General features: G+C 42.6%; 1 protein-coding gene across 1 annotated transcript in view; it reads left to right on the top strand.

Moving 5' to 3' along the window:
- The window catches only part of LOC107540679 (uncharacterized), a 127,653-nt gene that overhangs the window by 24,878 nt on the left and 75,940 nt on the right, over positions 1-26,835 (top strand). The window contains 7 exon segments of the mRNA XM_087817767.1: positions 153-280; positions 548-759; positions 13,852-14,044; positions 15,805-15,932; positions 22,780-22,863; positions 23,825-23,946; positions 26,039-26,267. Coding sequence (XP_087673893.1) covers positions 153-280; positions 548-759; positions 13,852-14,044; positions 15,805-15,932; positions 22,780-22,863; positions 23,825-23,946; positions 26,039-26,267 — 1,096 coding nt within the window.

Consider the following 26,835-nt stretch of genomic DNA (forward strand, 5'->3'; position numbering starts at 1 on the left):
TTATTTTATCTTCAGTGCATTTGTTAAAGAGTGGCTGTTTAAAAAATGAAATTCCCTTAAGTTAAATAAAATGACTTCAATTTGGTGTATATGAATTTTCCAAACCTCTTTGAGGTGAAAGGCGTTTATTCTAAATTTTCTGCCTGCTACAGGTACAGCTATGCCAGGGCCCTACAACTGCTGGGCCTGGATGATGGGACTGGGCCTAGTGATGAGGATCCTGTCCTAATGAGAGGGACCTACCTATCCTTTCTGTATCTGCGCCACCTGAGAATCAGGGGCTGCAGGTACATGGATGGCCCAGAATGCTGGTTTCAGGCACCTGAGATGTTTGCTTGTCTAGAAAGGGGGCTTTTCTGCTGTTCCAGTAGCAACACATTTTTACACTTTTTTCTTTGTTCTGATTTTTTCATGAAATCAGGCCTTTCTGGGGATGGTATGTTCATTTTTCAGCAGTAGGATTGACCTGCCAACCTCCAGGGCCCCGTGATAAGTTTTACACTAGGTGTGGCTAGCAAAGGGCCAGGTCCTGAGCCTCTTCTTATTTTGTTTCAGCGCATCTGCTTAGGAATCCTGACCTATTTCAGATCCGTTGAGCGAACGCTGACCATCAACACTTCAGGCCTTACCTTGGTTGCAGGGAGTCTGGGCCTCACCATAGAAGAGAGTTCCTGGGTAAATATGGCAAAAGGAGGCTTGGGCACCTTGCAAGGCCTAGGAGCTCACCACTATGTCCATGGGACACCTGCCGAGCACAAGGTAAGGTATTCTGCTACAATCTTTTCTTCTTCAATTATCCTGTCTCCCAGGCCACCTTCTTTCAGGCACCTGGAATCAGTTAACATGATGGCATGACAAGTGGGGATTTCTTGGAAAAATGGCTTCTTTAAAAAATGGGGTGAACAGGGAAATGGCTTTTTAACCACAATAAAATGCTGGGTCCACTTGATAGCAGGACACAGGCAGAGACACTCTGAAAGCAGCCCTGGGAAGAAAGGCCTTTTAGCTGCTGGTTTGTGGACTTTATGGTGAACAGAGCATGAGGGGCCCTTTCTGTTATTCTTGCCCAAAAACAATATGTCCTTACAGAGAAGCTCTTGTAAGACCCTCCCTGACATTGCTAGGGGTACCTTTTTGCCTCTTATCTGTTTTCCAAGCCCTAAATGAAAAAGATGGAGTAAAAAAGAAAGGTAGAAAAAATTGGAAAAAGCTGAACAATAAAAAATCTTCTATCCCTCCAAAAACCTGTTTGCCCCTTGGTACTTTTACTCTCTTTTGCGTATATTTTACATCGTCTACAAAATTTATATTAAATCCCTTCCTTTGGGAGCAAAGTTGAAAATGCCTACATTTTCTTGGACTCTTGTAGATATTATTGAATTATTTTCATCTCAATTTCTAGAAAATTTATTCCTGAAGGTAGGATTTAATAGAATTTTTTTTTTTTGTAAAAGATACTAGGTTGACAAATGTGAAAAATAAATCTAGCTACCAAACGAGTTGTGTTCTAAGCTTGTGTGACCCCTGACTTATGCTTGTCATGTCTGTGAGGGTGTGAAATCTTCTGATTCCCTATCATTAATATACAGAGTCTACAGTAGCACTTCCAATAGGAATATAACACAAGCCACATATATAATTTAAAATTTTCTAGTAGACTCATTAAAAAAGTATAAAGAAACATGAAATTAATTTTAATAATCTGTTTAACCCACTGTATCCAAAATAGCATCACTTTAACATATAATCAATATAAAGAAATCATGGATTAGATAAATACATTTTTTTGTACTAAGTCTTCAAAATCTGTGTACCTTATATGTGTAGCACATCTCAACTCAGACAAACCACATTTGAAGTGCCCAATAGCTGCCTGTGGTTAGAGGCTATTGTATTGAATAGTTCAGTTCTAAATATTGAGAAACATTTTCTTACTTTTCCCATCCAGTCACCTAGATTCCAACCTTAACTCAGTATCCAGGAGACTTCTCTTTGGCCTCCTTCCTTTACAAGTACCCCCTCCACCCCCAGTCCCCTCACCACACACAAGCTTCGTTCCATAGGAATGAAGAAGAGGGGAGACAAATCCTATCCTGCCCCACTGATTGGAGGGGGAGCTTCTCAAGGTTAATGCAGTATTTCTTTCCTGCACTCTCATAAATGATAGAAGCAACAGCATCCTTAGAAGCTGCTAGCAGCTACTGCTTTAACATGAGAAACTCAAGGAAGTGACCTTTACAGGGTCTTTAATGGGACCATATGGTTTAGTTGCCCTCCATGTGTGTGGCCTTGTCTCATTTAAACTAGAATGTCCAGATCTAACAATGTGATTTTTCCCCATGTAAGGGGTGGGAGGCACAGATGCTCATTTGTTGGGTTGGTCTCACCAGGCCCAGGCTGAGGCTACTGGGAGCAAATCAGTGGGCTTACCATCCCGGGGTGGGGAGCTGATCCCTCCCCTGGACCCACTGTGTTTGATTCCATGAGGTTAGTCTTGGGCTAGTATTAGCAAGTGTTCACTCAGTGACAATACCAGAAAGGAAAAACACCTAGATCCTATTATGGACACTTTGCCACTTTGTGAGTCTACTTTAGGCGTGTGGCAGAGTAGAAGAGCCCCACAATGACAGCAGTGGGCTTTTCCTAGCTGTTTGGCCTTGAGAGTATGTCTTCAGACACAGAGTCCTGACACCGCATGGCACGCTCAGGATCTCCTGGACTTGACATGCTAGTAGCAGAGGCTGTTGTCAGCAAGTGGTGGGAGGTGGGCTACAGAAAAAAAGGCCAGACCATAAAGGACTAGACTCTCCTTAGGATAGGGCTTAATTCCAAGGTTAGTGGGGAACAGAGAATTTTAAATAAGAGAATGGCTCTCCTCATTGCTTCATTAATGCTATAGATCTTGCCCAAATGTAATCACATTTATTCTCTTACTTGAAGTCCTTCGTGAGTTCCCAGGATAAAGGTGAAGGCTCCTTGGTGACATTTACAAGGCTGAGCACAATTTGACCCCTCCCAACATCTTGGACCTCATTTCCCTCCACTGTCCCTGTACCTCCATCTTTATGGAGCTGGGCCCGACCCTCCTCTGAATGGGCAGAACTGTTCATGCTAGTGGGTCTTTTTTTTAATCCTCACCAGAGGATTTTTTTCCACTGCTTTTCAGAGAGTGGAAGGGAGAGAGAGAAACATCGATGTGAGAGAGACACATCTATTGGTTGCCTCCCACACGTGCCCAGACTGGGGCCAGGGATGGAGCCTGCAACCAAGGTACCTGTCCTTGGCCAGAACTGAACCCGGGACCATTCGGTCCGTGGGCCAATGCTCTAACCACTGAGCAAAAGCATCCAGGGCTCCAATGGGTCTTGTACATACTGGCAATCCCATCCTCACCTCCTCTTTCATTGATAAATACCTACTATACTCAAGAGTCCATTCAAACATCACCTGTCCAGGAAACCTTCCTTACATTTCTATGCAGAGCTGAGTGCTTCCCCCCATGACTTGTCTACTTTCATTACAGTGCTCAGCTCATAGACATGCTAGACTGTTGCCTTACCTAACCCCACAGGCCATGAGCCTTCCACTCATTCATTCACTTATTCATTCATTCCACAAATGTTCTGACTAATAAATATACTAGATACAGGGGGTACAGCAGTAAATAAAACTGGCACAAATCCCTGCCATTATGGGACTACTTAGTGGAAAGAGACAGACATTAAATAAATAAGTAACGTATATAGAATGTCAGGTATCTTGGCATCAAAGCTTTCTAGACTCCCTAGCCCCTTATAGTTGAATGAGACCTAGTGGTGAGCTTTGGCCAGGAGGCTGTGGGCAGTAATGACATGTGTCATTTAGGAGCTGGTTTATGACCCTCCAGTTCTATTCCCCTGCTGTAGCCAGTGGAAGGCATGTGTCAGGCTACAAAATAGAAACATCCTGGGTCCCTGGGTCACTGTTGGAAGATACCTGTCTAGAAAGCATGAGTGAGAAATTAATTTTAATTGTAGGCCAGTAAGCTTTGGGGTTGTTTATCACAGAATAACCTAGCCTTTGTGGACTAGCAAAGATGGTGTTAGGTGCTACCAAAAAAAAAAAAAAAATTTGAGAAGAAAGGGGGGATAGAGAGTGATGGAAGTTGGAAGGGGTTCCAGTTGTAAGTAGGGTGATCATGGAAGGCCTTCCTGAGAAGGTATTGAGTAAAGACCTGAAGGAAATCAGGAAGCAAACCATGTGACTGGCTGGGAGAAGAGTGCCAGGTAGAGGGGAGAGCCAGTGCAAAGGCCCTGAGGCAGAACAGTATCTGACAGTGTTGCAGAAACAGCAAGGAATTCAGAGCAGCTAGAGTGAATGAGGGGGGAAATTGGCAGAAACAGTGTTAGAGAGATTAGAGGGGTGGGGAACAAGTTAAGTAGGGTCTTGTGGACCACTGTGAAGACTTTGACTTTAACTTTGAAAAGGGAAGCCCTTTGTGAGTTTTGAGCAGAAGGATAATGCAGTTTGACTTAAATTTTAACATTTATGCTGCTATGTTGGGCATAGACTGACAGTACTATAGGGAGAAAGCAGAGACTAGTTGGGAGGTTATTATATTGATCAAACTAGAGACAATGGGTCTGAGAAGACAGCATGGTGAGAAATGGTCAGATTCTGGATATATTTGAAGGTACAGCCAGTATGATTTCCAGGAAGAGGGGATGTGGAATGTGAGAGAAAAAGAGAAGTCAAAATTGATTCAAAAGTTTTGGCCCGAGCACCTGGAAGTTTGGAGTTGCCACCATCTGAGATGTGGTTGGAGCAGGTTTGTTGGAAAGATCAGGATCTCAGTTTAGGACATGAAAATTCTGAGATGCTTGCTAGATGTTCAGGTGGCAAAAGGAAGTACAGTAAGTCTTCACTTAACGTCATCATCAGGTTCTGTGACATTAAGCGAAATGAGGTATAATGAAACTAACTTACCACAGGCTAATTGATAAAAACAAGATTTAAGTTCCTACAGAATTTCATCAATGTTAAAACAAAAGGATGTTACTTGAAGACCCTATACACACACACACACACACACACACACACACACACATATATACGTATATATACTTATATACATATATATATCTTTCACATACTAGATATTTGACAAATGTTTGTTGGACAAAGAAAGGCTTTGTCCATAACAGATCACAAAAAGACTGTACATAAAAGAGTTTTGCCAAGTATATAATGCTGCTCAAATGAAAAACAATTAGCTATGATAATAATATTATACTCTACAGGTGCGGCATATAATAAAATGTATTTTTTATTTTTTTTTTAAATATTTGGATTATAGCCAATGGATTGAGTCATTCACCTAACAAATTTTGATGACATTCTTAGACTATTATTAACTAAAATTAATGCACAGATGATTTAGAAAAAGATAAGCTAGTCAGAGAAATAGTGTCTATATTGTCAAAACCTAAAATTCATATTAACAGGTGATGACAGCAACCAATAGAGTGAAAAGTATGAATGATGGGCCATGGATTTTCCTATACTTACTGTACTCAAATAGTTATCTTGGCATCAGTTATTTTGCAGACTCAAAAAACATATGAATCATTCCAAAGATCAGATTACTTCTTGCCCAAACAGGTAATTATTGTCTTCCCCTTCCTGCCACTCCTCTAAGCATAATATTGAAGAATCAATTCTCTAAACCACAAAAAGTTTAGAAGGAGGGTCTTTCACAAGGCCAAGGAAGAAATTAAGATCAAAAGGAATTATTATAACAACTGAGTCATAACCCTGTATGAAATAATTTGGCCATCTGGCCTTCAAGGGTTCTCTCCACTGGACATAAGGATACACTTAAGAGACAGGAACTGAGGGAGGGAAGCAGAGGAATAATCTTGTCTGTAAAGGGCTTGAACAATGAGATGGGTGGGGAGAGTGGAAACGAAGGCCATTTAAATAGACGATGGCATTATGGTCAGTATTTTAATACTTTTTGCATTCCATCAGCTTCAGAATTTAATACAGTAATCATTTCTTTACATCTTATAAGATTCCCCTGTACAAGAATTTGGGAAAGGTCTTTTCCAGTAAAGTGGATAAAGCATATATTAAGTTGTCCCTTTTCCTCAAAGGAGAGTTCATTTTGTATAACAGATGATAGGTGCTAAATGCCAACAGAAGCCAACATGCTAGTTTATACATCTAAGCAAGCTGTTTAATTTTGTATGTGGCACATCATTTCTCAGCATCTTTTCTGTTTTTCACTAGTGCCTATCATTTTATAAAAAACTATACTTTGACTCTGGAACTCCTAGCCAAAGTAAGCTCCTAATTTTGAAAAAGGTTTCTATCTAAAGAATAGCCAAAAGCAAAGTAAACCAAAGATAACAACCTACTAGAGGAATGCTTGACTACGAAATATCCTTTCCATGAAATATTAAGAACCACGGCTATTATTTAGAAATGCTCATACTTTTACTTGTTAGATGACTTCAGAGTTTTTGCTTGAATGATTAAGAACCTATAATTGAGTGGGCAATTCATTAAAGACTAGTCTCTTCAGGGAAATAAAGTATGTCATCATCGGGTGTACTTATAACAGCCCATTAAATCTAATTATAGTAGCATGGAACTGAAAGGACCCACAGGGTACCCCTCACAATGCCTTTCTGATATTGATGATTAACCATCCAAGCTCATCAGAGTCTGCCCTATTTGTGAAGGTTGCAGAGGAGTTCCTGCAGTTATACAACAGGCGGTGCCACATACACAAACCAACTGACAGGTCTACTGAGAGATAAGATATGACTGCTTATTAAAATTTGTAAATAAATGGATTTTACCCAACAACTGGTTACTTAACTTAGAAAACTTTTTATGTTATAAGAATGAATAGATGAGGGATAAAATATTGGGAGCCATTGGTTCCATAGTTTAAACGACTCATAAATAACAACATAGAAAATCAGAATATATATATGTATGTATATATAGATAGATGATGATAGAAAGATAGATATAGATAGATAGGTAGACATAGACATAGACATAGACATGGACATGGACATGGACATGGACATATAAATAAATGTTGAAGAAGATGCGGAGAAATTGGCACCCTTGTGTACCATGTATACTGTTAGTGGGAATGTAAAATGGTGCAGCCATTTATGTAGTAAAAGAGTATGGTGGTTCCTCAAAAACTTAAAAATAGAATTACCATATGATCCAGCAATTCCACTTCTGGGTATATATCCAAAAGAATCGAAGGCAGGAGCTCAAAGAAATATTTGTACACGTATGTTTATAACAGCATTATTCACGATAACCAAAAGGTGGCAACATCCCAAGTGTCCACTAAAGGATGAACAAATATGATATATATACATACAATGGAGTGTTATTCAACCTTAAAAAGAAAGGAAAATCTGACACATGCTACAACATGGACAAACCTTGAGAACATTATGCTAAGTGAAATAAGCCAGTCACAAGATGACAAATACTGTATGATTCCACTCATATGTGGTATCTAGAGTAGTCCGATTAATTGAGACAATAAGTAGAATGGTGGTTCCAGAGGTTGAGGGAAGGCAAATGGGGAGTTATTGTTTAATGGGTACAGAACTTCAATTTTGCAAGATGAAAAGAGTTCTGGAGACGGATAATGGAGATGGGTGAACAACAATGTGAATGTACTTAATGCCATTGAACTGTACACCTAAAAATGGCTCAGACAGTAAATATGTTATATGTATTTTATCCTTTTAAAATATACATTCTATGAAAAACTAGACCAATATTTCTTAACCTTTTTTTCATTATTGCTCCCCCTGAAAGGACTCTTTTTGAACATTTTTCCCCTGATATTCCTTCTCCAAAGAAATGTTAATACCAGAGATATGCCATATATCTGTGCGGTATGTATGTCTGTGCTTTACATACGAAAGGAGTAAGATTTTTTGCCCCCCAAAAACACCTTCCACCCTCATTGAGAATGCATGTATTAGGATGTAATAACATGAAATGAGACTCTACCAGGACAAAACACACTATTTCTGACTGGAATATGTTAAAAATATAGGTAGGGATCATGAGATGATAGATTAAAAGAAATCTATGTGCAAAAAATATCAAAAACCATTCACTTATTCATCCATTCTTTTACATATTTTCTAAGCACCCATTATGTGTTAGGCCCTGTGCTCAACACTAAGGATACAAAAATAAACATGTTCCTTACCCTCATAGAACTTATAATTCAGTGGGTGAGACAAATATTAGTCACTAATCACACAAATAAAAGTAAAACAGTAACCTCAGTAAGTGCCTCAGAAGAGAAATAACTTGGTGCCACAGGGAGGCCAGGAAGAGTTCCCTGTGAAAGTGATGATGTGCTGAGGTTGGAAGATGGAAAGGCTTTAACTAGGCAAATGGGGAGGGAGACATTTCCATGGAGAAGGGATAGCCTGTGCAAAGGACCTGTGGCCAAAGGGAGCATGGCACCCAAAAGAAATCAAAAGAAAACATGAGTGGCTCAGACACCGTGATCCACATAGAAAGTAAAACAAAATGAAACTAGCCCAAGGTTCCTCAACCTTGACACTATTGACTTTTGGGCCTTGATACTTTTTTGTCATGGGAGGCTGTGCTATATATTCTAGGATATTTAGCACCATTCCTGGCCTCTAACCCCTAGATACCAGTAGCACTTCTCCCCAAGTGTGACAACCAAAAATGTCTCCAGACATGGCCAAATGTCCTTTGGGGAACAAAATCACATTTGGCTGAGAACCACTGGAAAGAAAAAGGCAGAGGCCAGACTATGTAGGCCCTGCTAAGGTGTTTTGCTTTATTCTAGGAGCAATGGGATACCTTTTAGGGGCATTAAAGGGGAGGAGGAAGGACAATTAAAACTGCATTTCTCAAAGATCTTCTGCCAGAAGTGAGTAAAATGGAGGGGAGGGAAGCCAGAGGGAATGTGGCTAGAACAATTGGAGGCTAAGCCAGTTTAGAAGCTCCTAGACTAATCCCAGGGAAGGATAATAACAGCTTGCACCAGGGTGGTGGGTGGTGGGATTGAGAGAAGTAGATGGGCTTGAGAGATAGGAATTTAAAATCAACAGAACTTGGCACTAAATTGGACATGTAGGGTGAGGCAGAAAGAGACATCAGGAATGATTCATGCTAGAGGAAGTGGATGGGTGGTGGCACTGCTTACAAAAATGGGGAAGCTGGAGATGGCCTAGGTTTGTGGGGGACTATCACACAATCTGATCTGTTAAATTTGAGGGCCCTTTGAGGTGCCCAGGAACAGATGCCAAATGGGTAATTGGATATGTGAGTCTGGAGGTCTGGATTGGAAATATAAGTTGGGAAGCAAATGGTCTAAAGAAAGTAATCTCGGCTGTGAAAGTGGAATGTCCCCTAAGGAAGAAATACAGGAGGTCCGAGGAAACAAGATGGCGGCGTAGGTAACCGCTGCGCCCGCCGCCTCCCACAACCACGTCAAAATTACAACTAAAACACAGAACCACCAGCACTCAGAGCCTCCTGAAATCTGGCTGAACAGAAGCCCCACAACCAGGGAGCTGAAGAAGCACCGAGACCGGGAGGAGGGGCGGAGATGCCAGCGGATCGGGGCTGAATCTTGGAGACACGGCCGCGGGCCCACACCTAGTGCCGCAGGTTAAACCCTGGAGGGAATCTTGGTGCGGAGGTGTCCCGGAGGAGCGAGAGGTCCCAGCCCCACATCAGGCCTCCAGGGCTGGGAAGAGAAGTCCCCACAACTCCGGGCTGTGAAACCAGCAGGGACTGTCACTGAGGGTCCTGGACACTGTGGGAACCCCAGGCTTTCCTCTTAAAGGGCCCGGCACGGACTCACCCACACGCGCTCCCTCTGAGCCCAGCGCCCGGCAGCAGCCTGAAAGGACCTGGGACACTCGGGGGGAACTAACCTGCCTGAGATCCGGGCGAGAGGCAGAGGGCGGCTTCCTCCCAGGCAGAAGGGCTGGCAGAGGCCATGGATCCTTTGGTGAGTCCTCCCCGCACACAGCCGGCAGGCAGGCGCCATGTTTGAATCGCCAGCACCTGACTCACACCCTTGGCCCCGCCCCGTGATTCCCGGAGGCCCCGCCCCTCCCCACCTGCAGCTCATCCAGGCCATTTCCAGGGGCTTTTCTGGGCAAGTGGCCTCTCTAGCCTCACGCTTAGGACTTTCCTAAAATCTCTCAAACAAGCAGTAGCGGGCCCCATATGGCTTGATAAGTGGCCCCCAGGCCTGGCACTAGCGGCAGCTGCACTGGCTCATAGCTTGGCCTCTCCTGGACACCTCCAAGCCCAGCACAAGTAGCAGCCAGCTACGGTTTTCTGTGTAGCTCATGCTGGGTGGCCCTGGGCAAGGCACTGGCACAGGCTGACTTTGCACCTCCCGGGAGGCCCCAGAGACAGTGCACCTGGTGGTCAGACTCAAATAGGCTGTATTACAACCCTACCACATCCACGAGTGACACACTCAGGGGGTGCACTTGGTGAACACCAAAGCTCCACTGAAGTAAATCCTGCTCCATAGGGGTGTCTCCAGCACAGCAGCTCTCTGGCTGTAGCTGCAGCTGGTCCTCACAGCTGATTGGTCTGGGGGTCAATTCCTCCCAGTGACGCCAACAGCAACCAAGTCTCAACTACAACAGGACAGTGCACACAGCCCACACAGGGGAGCATCTAGAAGGCGCAGCTCAGGTGACTGGGAAGGCTGAGCCACTGGACACTACAGGACACCAACTACACAAAGCCACTCTACAAATTCCAGGAGACATAGCAGCTCTACCTAATACATAGAAACAAACACCTGGAAACAGCCAAAATGTGGAGGCAAAGAAACATGTCACAAAGGAAAGAACAGAAGAAATCTCTAGAAGAGGAACTAAATGAAACAGATCTAAGCAAGCTAACAGATACAGTTCTGAATTTTGTTTATAAGGATGTTTAAGCATACTATTAGGAAAATAACTGAGAAAATCGATAACATAATAAATAACCAATTTGAAATGAAGGCTACAGGAACAGAAATGAAGAATAATTTACAGGTAGTCAACAGTAGAGTAGAGGATGCTGAGAATCAAATCAGCAATTTGGAATATGAGGAAACAAAAAACACCCAACCAGAAGAGCAAAAAGAAAAAAGAATCCAGAAATATGAAGATAGTATAAGGAGCCTCTGGGGCAACTTCAAGAGGCCCAACGTTAGTATTATTGGGGTGCCAGAAGGAAAAGAGAGCAAGAAATTGAAAACCTATTTGAAAAAATAATTACAGAAAACTTCCCCTACCTGGGGAAAGAAATAGACTTACAAGTCCAGGAAGCACAGAGGGTCCCAAACAAGAGGAACCCAAAGAGGCCCACAGCAAGACACATCATCATTAAAATGCCAAAGGTTAAAGACAAAGAGAGAATCTTAAAAGCAGCAAGAGAAAAGCAGTTAGTTACCTACAAGGGAGCACCCATACCACTGTAAGCTGATTTCTCAACAGAAACTTTGCAGGCCAGAAGGGAGTGGCAAGAAATATTCAAAGTGAAGAAAAATATGGAACTACAACCAAGATTGCTCTTCCCAGCAAAGATATCATTTAGAATTGAAGGTCAGATAAAGAGCTTCTCAGACAAGGAAAAGCTAAAAGAGTTCATTACCACCAGACCAGCACTACAGGAAATGTTGAAGGGTCTTCTTTAAGAAGAAAGCTAATGAACAAAAGAATCTGATGAACTAAATAGATCCAGAGACATTGACGCATGCAACAGACGATCATATTTCAGAGGGAAGGGGGGTTGGAGGGTGGGAAGAGATTAACCAAAGAAGTTATATGCATATAAGCCTAACCCACAGACACAGTCAATAATGGGGTGAAGGCCTGGGGAGGAGGTGAGAGCAAGGTGGAGGGGGTCAATTGTGGGGGAAAAAATGGGACACCTATAATACTTTCAACAATAAAGATAAATTTAAAAAAGTAATAAAATGCATTACCCAAAAAAAACAAACAAAAAAGAAATATAGGAGGAAAAGATGAGGTCCTAGGATGAGGGCTTGAGTATGGCCACTATTTAATGACCTGGTAGAGAAAAATACACCTTGAGCATCAGAGAAGAGATGGTTGAAAAGTTGGCAAGATCGAGGAAAATGTGGAGTCCTGGGAGGCCAGGAAAGAGTCTGAGTCAAGAAGCAGGGAGCTCCAAATTGTGTCAGGTGCTCCTGAGAGTTTACATAAATTAAAAAGGAAACCTGCTGATGAAGAAAAGGTCATTATGGGTCATAATAAAAGTGGTCTGGGTGGCTTGATGGAGACAAGCACCAGTTGGGAATGGGTGAGGAGTAGGATGTGAGGGAATGGAGACAGTGAGTACAGGTAACATTTTAGGAGGTTGGACTGTGAGGAGGAGGAGAGACACAAGGTGGAACCTGGGGAAGGGTGTGAAGGTTTAAAATGAGAGGGAAATGAGCATGTTTCAGTGTCAATTGGGAAATATCTGGTTGAGGAGTTGGATATCCAAGGAGAAGGGATGCTTCAGAGGTGGGAGGGGGTGGGATCCAAAGCAAGGGGAGGGAATGGCCTTGGAGAAGGGGAGGGGAACCATTCATTACAGCACAAGAGGAAGGGGGGGGTGAGTGCACCAGGTGTGTGTGTGTGCAAAGAGAAGTGGAGGGGCTTCAGCTGAGATTTAGGGATGCTGGGCATGGGGGAGAGGTATGAGGAGTCAGTTCATAGGCTTGAGAAAATGGGGGAGTTAGAAGTTATAAGAATTATCATCAGGATGATTCTCAGAAAGCAACAGGTCCTCTGTCATCTAAGAAAAAGAAATTATGATTAGAATACTCAAATTACTTATCGTATTAGTTTCCTAGGGCTACTGTAACTGCGCTACAAAGTGATGGCTCACAACTGGGAGAGAAATGTACTCTCACAGTTCTAAAGGCTTCAAGTCTAAAGGTGTCAGCAGGGTCATGCTCTCTGGGAAGGCTCCAGGAGAAGACCGTTCCTTGCCTCTTCTAATTTCTGGGGGTGCCAGCAATCCTTGGTGTCCCTTGGCATTCCATGGCTTGTAGATGCATCACTACAGCCTCAGCCTCCGTCCTATGTAGCTGTCTCCAAAGTTTCATCCTTTTATAAGAACACCAGGCATTGGATTATGGCGCACCCCAAGCCAGTATGATCTCATTCTAAATTGTGTGCATCTGCAAAGACTCTATTTCCAAATAAGGTAACATTCACAGCTTTCAGAGAGACATGCCTTTTCAGGGGACACTATTCAACCCCGTATATTACTAAGGCATGAGATTATATTAAATGCACTTTCGAAGTATTTAGAAGATTAAAACAAAAATATCTTTAGCAGCTAACATTTACAGATCTCAGGTGTCTCCTATGCACAGTGTCACATACTCCCTATCACGACTGTTGTGGTGTCTACTGTCCCCATGTTACAGAGGAGGAAACAGAGGCTAAGGGTAGATGAGTGTCTTGGTCAAGGTGAGATCCTGGCAGAGTCAGGACCTGAACGCACACTTTGTAACTTCAGAGACCACCTTTAACACTCAGTTGGCTCTGTTGCCTGTCTTTTTCCAGGTAATCCTGAGTTAATGAGAAAAAACCTTATCAGCTGGTTATCTACCTCAGAAACTACCCTTTCCTGCCAACATCCTTTGCTAATATCTTCTTTTCTACATACAGCTCTTCATACATTCAGCAAGTCTACAGCTCTCTGCATGGGAGAAGCAGCCTACTGTTGGCCATTTGGGCAGGCAAGATACAGCTCTCCCATTTCTGGTAACTTCCAGATGTGGCTCTGTTTCCCCAGGTCCACAGCACCCAATTCATGGAGTTCTCAGAAGTGGAGAATCAGGATGACTACTATAGCACAGAAGCTGGCTGCATCCATACCCAGGACCAGCAAGGGGTGCATGTCATGTATGACGAAGCCTTGAATGATCTGAAGGAACTAGAGGCAGAACGGCTGCTTGTGGCCAGCCATTACATTGAGAAAGAAAAAGGTCAGAAGTCAGATTTTAAAAATCAACCAACCAACCAAACAAAAAACACTAAGGCTCAATTTAACACTTCTCATCTATAAGTGCATATCCAATAGTTCCTGAAAATTCAATAAGCACATAACCTCCCCAACACACACCCGCATTAGAAAATATATGGTTCTGTTTCCAGCCTAAGTGCCCCTTTAGTTGGAGACTGACTCCTCTCTCAGGGCTTGGTTATAATTCTTACTGTTGTTTAGACTTGCTGCCCAGTGACATTTCTGCATCACCTGCTGTGTGCAGGGGGTGTCATGCAGGGCCCTGAGGGAGGCAAAGTAAGCAAGTGAAATCAATGATTTTTTTTCTTTAAGTGACAAAAAATGTGCTTGACCTTGGGAAACTGCAGTTAGAAGCAGGGACGTCCCTGGATTCCTAATAGAAAACCACTAGATGCAAGAAGATCTGGCTAGGAAAATGCCAGACAAGCCGCAGAAGGAGAAATCATAACTCAGGGTATTCAAATAACCCATCATCTGTATTCGCTCTTCCTTCTGGCACTACTCAAATGTATCCAATTTTAGAAATAGGTGAAGTAAGAATATTTCTTTTGAAATAATATGACAGCATTAGCATTACATTTGAAAAAAACTTACAGTTTCTAGAAATATTGCAACACCTAAAGGGAAACTTAGCAAGGGTTCATGCCATTTTGTAATATATTAGATTATCATTCAGGACAATTCATTATTATATTGTTATAAAGCCCTGCTTGAAGACTGACAATTGCTAGACAGAATTAATTTAATATCGGCTTGAACTCTTTGTCTTGTCTTTGTCTCAGTCCATCTGGTATCTGACTCATGGGAAGCAGCTATGACATCCAACATTCCAGGGCATGCTTTTATCTTTACTGGTTATCTTACATACAAATGCATCATTTTTGTTGATAATAATTTATAATGCAATGCAACTATTTCCAAGTGCTAAGAATTTAATTTGATTGAAACACTTAGTAGTCATTTAGCAACGTGAGCATCTCTTAGCTGAGCTAGTAGGTATAGAGTCATTCATTGTGAAATGATTTTCCAACTGCTGTTAGAAAAATTCCTGATCAAAGTCTTCCTCTTGTGTTCAGTAGCCATCATATACTTGATAATTATTGAATTCAAACTCCAGCCCCTGAAATCTCTTACATTTTAATATTTCATTCTGAAATAGATCACTTAAAATTTTAAAGCAATAATAATGCTGATAGTGAAAACTACCATTAATATAGTGGAAAAATATTTTAGCTGAATAATGACAATGATTATATTTTTTATTTAGGTTAGTGATTAACATAATTGAAGAATAACTTAGAAACTTCTCTGAAAAGTTTTGAGTTGGCTAGCATCAACCGAAATAGCAGGTTGAACTGGGTTTGTTTTTAAACCTCCAAGGATTTTGTTTTAGAGGAGGAAACATGTATATTTTGCCTTTAAATTACAGGTTTGAGGACATTTTAGTAAAGATTTTATGTTAACTGAATTTGGTTATATTTCTAAAATTAGTCTTTACAACTAAAAACGTAAAGTAAAACAAAAACCCCTGTTGACTTAAGTCAACAAGTGTGAACTTAGGGCTTTGTCTTTGCTGATGGCTCTTTAATGATTTAGGAACCCAGTTGCAATTCAGTGTTTTCATTCCTGAGATGGAGCTGACAATCAGAGGGTGTGTTTCTAATAGGAACAGCTCCGTGGAGAGAGGCCTTGCTCTGGTCATTGTCATCATTTCTCTTCCAGGTCACAAAGAGAGCAGCAAATCAAATACTGGCCAGGACTGGGGATGGGCCCACGCAGGAGTGGACAGATTTGCTGTGCTGTGTGACATGTGGACTTGGGAGGCAGCTCTTCTAGAAAACAAGCGCCAGGTATTCTTGCCTAGAAAACAAAACTTCAGTTAAACATTCTTATAAAACTTAATACTTATAAAAAACTCAGTGGGTCTTTTAGGGCAGCTCTTTATTAAGTGAGAATAAAAGATGACTCCATTTGCATTTCTTATCCTGTCAGGACAGTCCTCGTCTACTAAACACAGACAAACCACAACCTTTTGTAGCCTTTAGAAGTGTATGCCACATGTGGGTGGTGAGAGCAGTTGGGCAAGGGGTGCTTGGTGCAACAAGTTACAGGGTAAATTTAAAACAATAAAACAGCGAGTTACTGTCATCATCCTGTCGTTAATGGTTCATATCCCTGTAATAAGTGAAAAACTGCTAAGGAGCATGGGTTATTATTGCCCTTCCAATAATCACTAGCTGTTGGGAGATAATTCATCAAACATTAAGTATTTACTCTGTACCAGGTACTGTTCCAGACATCAGGAACATATAGATATATAAGAGAATATCATTAAGGACTTTCTAACTGGTAAACATTGATCTGATCTCTAAGCGAAATACAACCCACTGTCACATGCAAGAGCCACAGGGACCCAGTGCAGAGAGGGATTTGCCCTGCGGGGAGCTGCCAGAGTAAAGGGAATGTTCACAATCTCCCCAGAGGAATAGGTACTTCATTTTGTTACTAAAAGATGAGTGAGAGATTGTCTGTCAGGGAAGGAAAGATCCTTAGGCAGAGGAAGCAGCAGTAGCAATGTCGGGGAGGTAGGAAATGGGGGTGGGGGTGAGTCTGGGGAATGGTAAGAAGGCTGCTGTGGCTCGGATGCAAAACATCCCTCGTACTGGGAAACAAGGTGAACGTGTGTTTTGGGCACAGCCTCTGAAGGGCCTGCTGATCCATGCCACATTTAGAGTTTATCTTACAAGCAAGGAAAGCCATTGGTGAGTTTCAGTGGGAGAGACACAGGATCACAGCTTTGTTTTCATATCATAGCTGTGTGGGTGTCAGTGTAAAGGATGGACTGGAACAGAAAAGAAGTGCAGTTATTACAGCAGGTACCTGAAGATTTAGGAGGGGACCCACACCAAGGATGTGACAATGGGCACAGGAAGGAGGGGCAGGCTTGAGAGCATTTTGCCAAAGCGGAAAGGGCAGGATTTGGAGACTGGATGTTCCGGTGAGAGAAAAAGGGTGGAATTAAAATGACTTCCTTGGAGTCAGGGAGACTATTAATTGAAACAGAAAGCAGCAGGAGGGGCACTTTAGGCGGGGAAATAAAACCAAGGCTAGGACACAAAGCCTGCGAGGAGAGTTCTAAGGCCCAGATGTGAATGTTTCGTGGGTGCTGTAGTTTTGAAACTCAGGAGCGGGTATGAGCTGAGGTAGGAAGGTAGAAGCCGAACCACAGCAATGAGTCAGAATAACTAGAAAAAGCCAGAGGTGTCTGGAATGGGTCCCTGGGTAACACTTATCTTCAAGGGTAAGGTCCTGGAACAGAATCCACGAGAGGAACAAGTCGTAGCCAAAGAGACTGGAGAAAAAAGAAGGGATAGTGTTTACGAAAGCCAATGGGGAAAAATGTCTTTTAATTAGGAGAAGGTAGTTACTAGTGTAGGGTGCAGTAGGGTCTGGAAAGACGACTCCTAAAAGCCAGGCAGTGGGGTCACCCTCAGGTCATGGCCAGCTTTGCAGGGCTCCCCAAAGAGTTACGAGAGTGGCAGCCCTGTTGCAGTGCACTGTGCTGGGGTCAGAAGGTGGGCAATTGGAAACATTTCCTTTGAATTGTGTTTCTAGTAATAGATGGATTTAGCATTTCATCTACTCTCTGGTGTATTACTCGCGGAAATGTAGGTCACCAGTTTTTAAAAACAACCAGCTGGGTTTAAAGGGTGCAAGCCCTAGGCTTTGAAAGAGGTTCCTCTTTTTGAAGATAACTGGCCTCCGCAGAGTTTGCATCTGCGACCTTGATCTGCCATTTAGAAACATAAGGTCAACTGAGCAAATGAGAGATTTAGACCCATCGTGTAGTAGCTGGAAAGGCTGCATTGATTGTAAATAAGACAGAATCCTCAAGCTTGACAAGTGTATTCATACAAACATGAGTTTTAAAGAGCCTTCCTTCTCTGTACTCTCCCCTCCTTCCTTCTTAGTGCTTCTGGGCCTCCTACAGGCCCCAGGTGGACCCAGTGACCGAGAAGAATAGAAGGTCAGAGTGGACTGAAAACCAAACCAATGTCTTCACACTTCAGCCTAAGGTTCATTCTGTGCTGAGCTACCAGGGCTGTTCACTAGCTTCTTCTATGGCGCATGAAACTATTTTAACTTAAAACAATCATTGCAAATATCACCTTGCTTTCTGCCCTGAGAATAAGTTCCCCATAGAAATTGAGCTGTCTATGCCCAAACTGTAAAATGTAGCCTCCTAAATCGAAAATTCTGTCAAAAAACAGAATTTTTAATGGATAAACCAGACTTCTATCTGGAGTGCAGTTGATTTCCCCTAGCACTGGTTCTGCTGCCAAGTTGCCTCAGCTGTTTTTGATTGTTAAATTATTGGAGTGTTCAAAATTGCTCAAACACATTGGGTTGTCTTAAATCCTTAAAGTAACCATATTACGTATAAATGCTCATAAAATTAGAGCCTGTATAAATTTAGGTAATTAAGGGACTCTTAGAGAAGCCAGGTATCAGCTATGCCAGCTCCAAAGTGATTCTTGTACCAATTTCTAATTCTATCTACAGCCACCAGAGGACACATTTTCTGTTAAATTCGTGTTTGGAACACTAACAAAAAACAAAACAAAACAAAACAAAATTCTGCTGGTGGGTTGCACCCAGCATTCACTTTCTGTTTTGCGCTTTCATTTGACCTGAAATATTATCTTTAAAAGTTTTTTAAATCCCAGAAATAAAAAAAAGTTTGAGATAAAAATAAAAACAAAGTAAGTTTTGAGATTATTCATTTTGGCTATTTTTCTATTTTCTCCAATATTCTATGCCTACCATCAGGTGTACCACATATTATTTTGCCTGAGAGTTGGCCCTTGACACACACAAGTGACATTTGACAGGCTAAGAAGACTTCTTAGACAAATAGCAGCCCAGAGTTTAAATGGAAATGGGCCAGTTAGCAATCAAATAAAAAAGAGGACCTGTGAGGTGGGAAGATCATGGCCCTACGCCTGTGGGGAAAGAATTCATGATAAAATTATGCAAGCGTCCATCTGAGAGCTTCTCAAGACTGAAGCCAAAGCTTGGAAAGGCCTTACCAATTTCAAAAGAGAGCCACGTGTTCCTTCATGTTCTCAACAGCTAAGGTTGCTAGGTAAAATATGACATTATTTGGGACATATTTATACTTAAAAAGTATTCCTTGTTTGTCAGAAATGAAAATTTAACTAGATGATCTGTATCTTTATTTGCTAAATCTTTCAGTCCTAACCAACAAGAAAAGTGAGTGTGGCAACTTAGTAAAAGGGGAAAGATTTATATGATCTGAAAAGAAACCAGAGTATGAGTGTGGCAATTTAGCACCAGCTTCTGCAACCTGGTATCACCAGATTAGAATCACCAGCAAGAAGGAGGGAGGCAAAAGGTGGGGAGATTGGGGGACATCTGTATTATAGTCAACAATAAAATAAAATAAAAAGAACCCTCCCTTTGAACTTCTGCCAAATAACCAGACAATAGGGCTCTTTGTACAAAAACAGGTCAAGGCAATACAAATGCAACGAACTAGCTCCTGGGATTGCACTGGCCCAGCAAAATTGTTCAAGTTAGTCCAGAATGATTTAAGGAAGTAATTGTTTCTTTCCTAATCTCCTTGTAGGCTATACTAAGTGACACCCTTCTTACACCACTCACTCCTTAGTTTCTGCTTTGTCTTCTGCTACTTAAAAAATCAAATGTTACTCCAGAGTAGAACTCAGTGGACAGGAGATAATTTAGATCACCCTGCAAGGCAAGGGGATCTCTGCCTTCCTTCATTTCACCCTCTGAGATGTGGGGGTGTCTAACCTGTGGAGCGTTCTGTCCTGAGCTTTTAGCCTCCTTTGGTTGACTCAAAGTCCCTTAAACCAACAGTTTCCCAAAGGAGATCCTGCAAAACCAATGCTAAATAAAGTGCCCCAGGCTTTCCCTCCTTGAGCCTTAGCATTGAAACCCTCAGGGACTGGACATCTATTTTTTTTTTTTTTTTTTAAGTCACCTGAGGATATTTTTTCCATTGCTTTTCAGAGAGAGTGGAAGGGGGAGAGAGAGAGAGAAACATCAATGTGAGAGAGACACATCAATTGGTTGCCTCCCACATGGGCCCCAACCAGGGGCCAAGCCTGCAACGGAGGTACGTGCCCTTGCCTGGAATCGAACCTGGGACCCTTCAGTCTGCAGGCTGATGCTCTAACCACTGAGCAAAACTGGCTAGGGCTGGACATCTATTAATCAGGCATTGATTCCTACTCTGTTATTAATTCTCAAGTGTTCACTTCCCTTGGAAGCCACGGTTGGCAAAATGGAGACACTCCTGGCTTCTCCTGCGTGTGGTTCCTTCAACCCGCTTTGCCCTCTGTGCTGTTGCCTCCTGTATTCAAGTAGTGCCTACACCTTCTCTGTTCCTTCCAGTCTTCATTCTTAGATACGGACGCCACAAATGAGAGGGGCCCTTTATCTCCTTTTAGGAAATTTCTTAGTTTTTAAAGAAGAGGGCTGACTTTCTGGCTCAAACCACCAGGAAAACCAACACCCATGGAAACAAAACATACTCTTTCTCTAATGCATCTCAAATTGGGCTAGGCTGTTGAGTTCTAGAAACTGCAGACTCAACAATTCACTCCTTGCTGTCCATTAAGTGCCTACACTGGGCAAGCCTTTTTGTTTCTGGCAGTATGGCTATGACAGGAGCTGAGGTCTCTAACAGGGCAACCTCCGTGAGAGGAGCCAGTCAAAGAAGACTGTTTCGGAAGGGACAGCTTGAGCTAAAACTCGGAGGCAGAATACGTTGATTACTTTTGCAGAGGAAAGGAATTCATTTTATTGTAAGGCCAGTCAGAGCCGATTTATCCATCAGGCCATATACTCTGGGTGTTTAGGATCTAATTGCTTTTCAGGGACCATTGAAAACGTTTGAAATCTGAGAAAAAACACCCACAAAACATGCCCTACTCCAAAATAAGAAAAGAAAATACAAAATAGATGTCAATAAATGCTTAGTTACATGTCTGTAAAATGTAAACACTTGGTTAACTGAGCAGTGATAAACTTCTCATTACATCTTCAAACAACTGATGGCTCAGATTTTCTCACTTCATAAGAATCCCCAGGTACATACTGCCCAGAAATCATAGCCAGTCATGAATTAAATGTGTGGCTCATAGCCAAATAATTTGAAAAGCAAAATAATACATATCACTTAACATCTTTACAGAAAAGATTTTGACTTTTTTATGAGAGTTCATTTTAATATATTTGATATAATAAGGGACAGGGTCTCCAAAAGTAAGAGTGTCTAAGGCCAATGAAGGTTTAAAACAACTCTAAAATATGCCCGGCCGGGCGTGGCTCAGCAGTTGAGCATTGACCTAGGATCCAGGCAATTGGGGTTCGATTCCCGGTCAGGGCACATGCCCAGGTTGCTGGCTCCATCAATGACTCTCTCATCATTGATATTTCTATCTCTCTCTCTCCCTCTCCTTTCCTTCCTCTGAAATAAATAAAGATATATTAAAAATATAAATAAATAAATAAAAATAAAACAACTCTAAAATAGTAATTACACTGTTCTGACCTGAACTACTTACTTACCTTGCCTTTAGGTTCCTGTTGGGAATTCCAGCCCACTGATCTCTGAAGAGCTTTTTCTGATTAGCACCATGACTAATTACACACAAATAGAATTTATACACAGAACAGAAATTTCTTAAGCTCACAGACAAATGTAACAACAAAATCAAGAGCATCTCTTTCTGAATTCCCACAGTAAGAACCCTCTTCAACCACTAGTGTGTGGAAGATTTAATTTTTAGAGAAGGCCTGTGAACTCCACCAGGAAAGGAGCTCCCTGGATGCCTTTGAGAGTGGTGTACCCCAGGCCCTTCCTGGTGGAGTGCAGTCCCGGATAAATGCCTCTGCATTTGGGGGGACTTTCACCCTCAGCCTTCCATTCTATCCCCCCCCCCCCCATTTCTACATAGGCGAGATTTGGGCAGCCTATTAAAGAGAAGGAGTCAGAGCCCAGCTGGTGTGGCTCAGTTGGTTGAGTGTTTTCCCATGTACCAGGAGGTCGCAGGTTCAATTCCAGGACAGGGCACATGCCAGGGTTTCGGGCTTTGGTCTCAATTCCTGGTAGGTGGTGTGCAGGAGGCAGCCAATCGATGCTTCTCTCATCAGTGTTTCTATCTCTCCCTCTCCCTTCCTCTCTGTGGAATCAATAAAAGAATATATTTAAAAAGAGAGAGGGGGGCGTCAGAAATGGGACTGAGGATACAGAACAGGGGAGGCGGCCACCCGCCTACATTTGGTGAGGAGTGAAAGGGGGCGGGCAATGGGTCTGTGAAGAGGGGCGAGGTAGATAAATACATTTGATGAAGCGGCGTTGAATGCACTGTGATTGGAGCTTTAATCATTAGGTGTGATATTACTCATTATAGAACCCCCCTTTTTTCTGGGGAGAGCAGGAAAGAGGGGACAGAGGCAGAATGAGTGTTCTTCCCCTTGCCCCCGCCTGTGTCTGTGGGTTACTCATCGCTCCTGCACCAGGCCTGCGCCAGAGGCTCGGCGCCCAGGGCCTTCCCAAGGCACAGAGTGGGTGGTGCCTCGCCTCTCTTTGCTGGGCCCTAGGGCTACCTCCGCTGTTCCCTGACCATCAAACCTTCTTTGCAGCTTCTTGACTGTTACTTTGAAGCCTACCAGCACGCGCTGGACCCTGAGGAGAGGTTTGCCTTAGCGCAAGTGATCACTGATATCGTGCACACGTGAGTACGGCCGGCCTGAAAAATATTACATGTGTCCCCTGGCTGGTGTGGCTCAGCTGGCCGGAGCACCATCCCATGCACCAAAGGGTTGCGGGTTTGATTCCCAGGCAGAGCATATACACAGGTTGCTGTTCCAGCCCCGGTCAGGGTGCGTGTGGGAGGCAACCGATCGATGTTTCCCTCTCACACGGATGTATTTCTCTCTCTCTCCCTTCCTCTTTCTCTAAAAATATTACATGTGAGAAGAAGATGGAAAACATGGCCAGAAATGAAGATTCTGTTTTCCTTTCATTGCAGGTCCAGAATCTGGGTTTTCTAGGGCAGCATGTACAGGGTTTATTTGTAAGCTCATTTGCACTGTTGAATTCCAAGCATAGCTACAGCCTTAAAGGGAGGTTTCCAACCCTAATTACATTTAATGGCCTACAAAGAATGGAAAACCTGTTTTCATTAGATGATAGAGTTTATTGGTAATAAAAGGACTGAACATACCCCTGTACAAGGCACTGATGTATATAATTGTGTTTATTCTTATTTTTAATGCTGTGACTATTTTTAGGACACTAAAGGGAACAAACACAGTGTATGTCCTGGGGGGGGGGGGGGGGACTAGTGGCAGGAAGTAGACAGGAGATAAAGATTGCTCCAGTACATTTACCTTAGGCTTAGTGAGAACTTTTCCCTTGTAGTCAATTATTTGACAAAAAGTGTTCTTGTGCTTCTAAAATTGTCGGAAGTTGATTCCCTTTGCTTTTTTCTTGGCTGGCCCTTGACTCATACCGAGAGACCAGCGTGCTCCTGTATGAGTGGATCCTCAACTTATGTCTGGGTGAAAACTGGTCAAATAATGAAGAGATGCAAAGGGCTGATGTTTTCTCATGCCAAGGCTCAGAACTCACATCCATAGGAAAGTGTAATTTTTCTAGTTTTTAACTTCTATGCTACATTTCTAGATAGAGCAGCAGCGGGAGTATGTCCAGAGGCTTTGGCAAGAAGGCCGTCCAGATGATCGCAATAACTTTGGACTTCCCCTTAACATAATTTGCAAACAACTTATTTCCATCAACAATAGCTGGTAAGCTGGTGTCGTCTTTAGATATTTAACTTTTAGTCTCCTAGATAAGTTAAGGGTATAATGTTAAGTCTAAATACTACTCCACACAGCACTTCTCAGATATTTGGGGACATGAGAGAAGTAGATATAAAAGTCACAGAAGGGGGATTCCCTCACACCCTTAGTATGGTTTGCTTCGTAAGAAATAAAGAATAGCCCGGCCGGGTGTGGCTCAGCGGTTGAGTATCAACCTAGGATCCAGGAGATCGGGGTTCGATTGCTGGTCAGGGCACAGGCCCGGGTTGCGGGCTCGATCCCCAGTGGGGGGCGTGCAGGAGGCAGCCGATCAATGACCCTCTCATCATTGATGTTTCTGTCTCTCTCTCCCTCTCCCTTCCTCTCTCTGAAATCAATAGACATATTTAAGAAAAAAAGAATAGGAGGCTGGAATTTAAACTTATGCTGCTGGGTACAAAATTTCCACTTCCTTGAGAAGACCTAAAAAAAAAAGTGGTTGCTCTTGAAATGCCATCAGAGGATTTAATCAGAGGTGGCACACAGCCAACATATATGAAACTTGATGTACTTAAGTTTCGAAAAAGGGAAATTCTTTTTTCTAGCAAGTGTCACCAAAAAGGTTTCTGCAGACTCACCTTGCAGTCCCCTATTCCTTGAAGGAGCAAATTAAATTTCCCAAGGCCCCTCAGAGAGGGTACATACTTTAAGTTACTCCCTTGATATGTATGTAGTATGACCCCTCTCCCCATCCCCTTTCAGCCTTTGAGGGTAGAGAAGGAACCGAGAAGTGGGTGACAAGCCCCAGGTTGGTCTGTGTGGCTCAAGATCACAATTTCTCTATTGCCTTCAAATGGGAGGAAACATTATCCAGCTCCTCTCAACATCCCACAAATCCTTGTTGAGCACTTACACGTACTAGGCAGTGTGCTAGGAGCGTGCTGGTCTTCTCACAGCTGTGAGCAGCGGAGGCATGGCCCTATGGCCCTGTGCCCCTGTGAAGGGGGCAGTGCATCGTACAGGCGCACTGGCAGTGGGAAATTGCTTCACGGCTGTGGTATCATTTTGGGGACCAGCGGGGTGCCAAGAGATCTCATAGCTGAGATTCTAACATTGTCTCTTGAGAAAGAGCCCTTGGGATCCCAGGCACAAGACTGCATTTCCTCCACCGACATTCCTCAGGACTGATTTCTTCACTGTAATGAGCTTCAGACACCAGCTGTGTATGTGAAACTGGCTGTGGCCGGATTCTACTGTTCAGAAAATGGTTTTTGGCAGAACATGTTAGGCCTATTTGGATACTAAGTCCTGTCAGAAGAGTCTCAAAGACAAGTGTTATGTCCTTGATAAGATTCCTTTTTAGCCTGAGGTTTGTATTTTTTAAGATCTAGAATTAAGAGGAACCCCGTTTGCATAGATATGAGAAGTATTTATATTCTTTACTTCCATGTAGGTATAGAAAGGCCCTTGACTTGTACTGTGTCTTCTGTTTGCAAAGCCATCCCCACAGACAGCATTTTATTATTTCCAGCCTCATTCATTTATGAAATATAACATCCTATGGCAACCATGAATTATTCCAGTTGTATAGGGAATTTAAAAATTGTTTTTGCCCATTAACATTTTGGGGGGAAGGGGACTCAGGTGAAAATAGAAACTAACCATGGAAGTTATTTGTTTAATATTTATTCACTTTGAAGTTACTTTGTTTTCAAATATTTGACTAAATATTGATTACTGGAATGTTGACAGGTTCGTTTCAAATATTTGACTGAATATTGATTACTGGAATGTTGACAGGTTCGCTTTATACATTTTAAGAAACTTACTCTTAGTGCACTTTTAGAATCAACTCCTATATCTTCTGATTTTAAATGGGTTCACGTAAAAGCAAAGAGCATGTTATATAACCTGATGGGTTCCCTGGATGGCCTATGAGGCCCATTCAAGTTCCCTGGTTTTGGTTTTTGTTTTAAATAATGCCGTGGTTTGAAGGAGTTGTTTTATTGGTCTTTAAAAATATAAAATGCAAATATTTTTGGAAACAGATTAAGTTCTTCATTGTGAAAAATTGTCATTAGTTGCTCCTCTTTTGAAGCCCGGCATTGAAAAACATTTACCTGCTGGAGTTCCACCCTTCCCTGGGCCTGGCATCGCTCATCCCCAGAGCCCTTGAGCATCTCTTCCAGGAGGCCCGCCTCACCTACAGGCCTGCCTCATCCAGTGGCCTCACCCTGCTGAAGAGACGTGTGCTGCAGCTGGCCCTGGATACGTGGCTCACCCCAGCCAAGCCTGAGTCCTTGTACAGCTCACAGATCCAGAAAGATGTAGGTTCTCTGAAGAAGGGAGGTGGGTCCTTGGCTAAGAGAATGTTTCCTCCCAGATGTTACTACTTAGCTCTGTTTTTCTGTTTGGCTCTGTTCCTCCCCTATTTGGCCAGAGACAGATCATAGGCTTAGGCCTTGCCAACATTATTATGTGATTTTTTGGGGGTCAAAGTTTCTAGTTTATCAGGATGCTGGGAAGTGTTTTCTGATTTATTATTTATATTTTTTAAATATACATTTTTAATTGAAAATTATATATTTTCTTTCCACTAAGACTCTTTCTCAAATTCGCTCCTTTTGTCCTGAGCTGAGGTCTCATAGAGGAGAGAGGGGTCTGAATGTGGAGTCAGGGCCTTGAGCTGAGACAAGGTAGAGGAGAGAAAGGACCTAGACTCAAGGTCAGCCCTGCCATTTACTTGCTGTGTGACTCTGAGCAGGTGTCTTAGCCTCTCTGAGCCTCACTTTCCTATTTTAGAACATTATGTTCGTGTATTTGAAGGGGAGTGGGCTTGATGATCTCTAAAGGCCCTTCCAGCTCTAATGATCTATGGTTCAAACTGTGGCCTGG

This window comes from Miniopterus natalensis, chromosome 5 (genome assembly GCF_054644295.1).
Source record: "Miniopterus natalensis isolate mMinNat1 chromosome 5, mMinNat1.hap1, whole genome shotgun sequence".
NCBI classification, from domain to species: Eukaryota; Metazoa; Chordata; class Mammalia; order Chiroptera; family Miniopteridae; genus Miniopterus; species Miniopterus natalensis.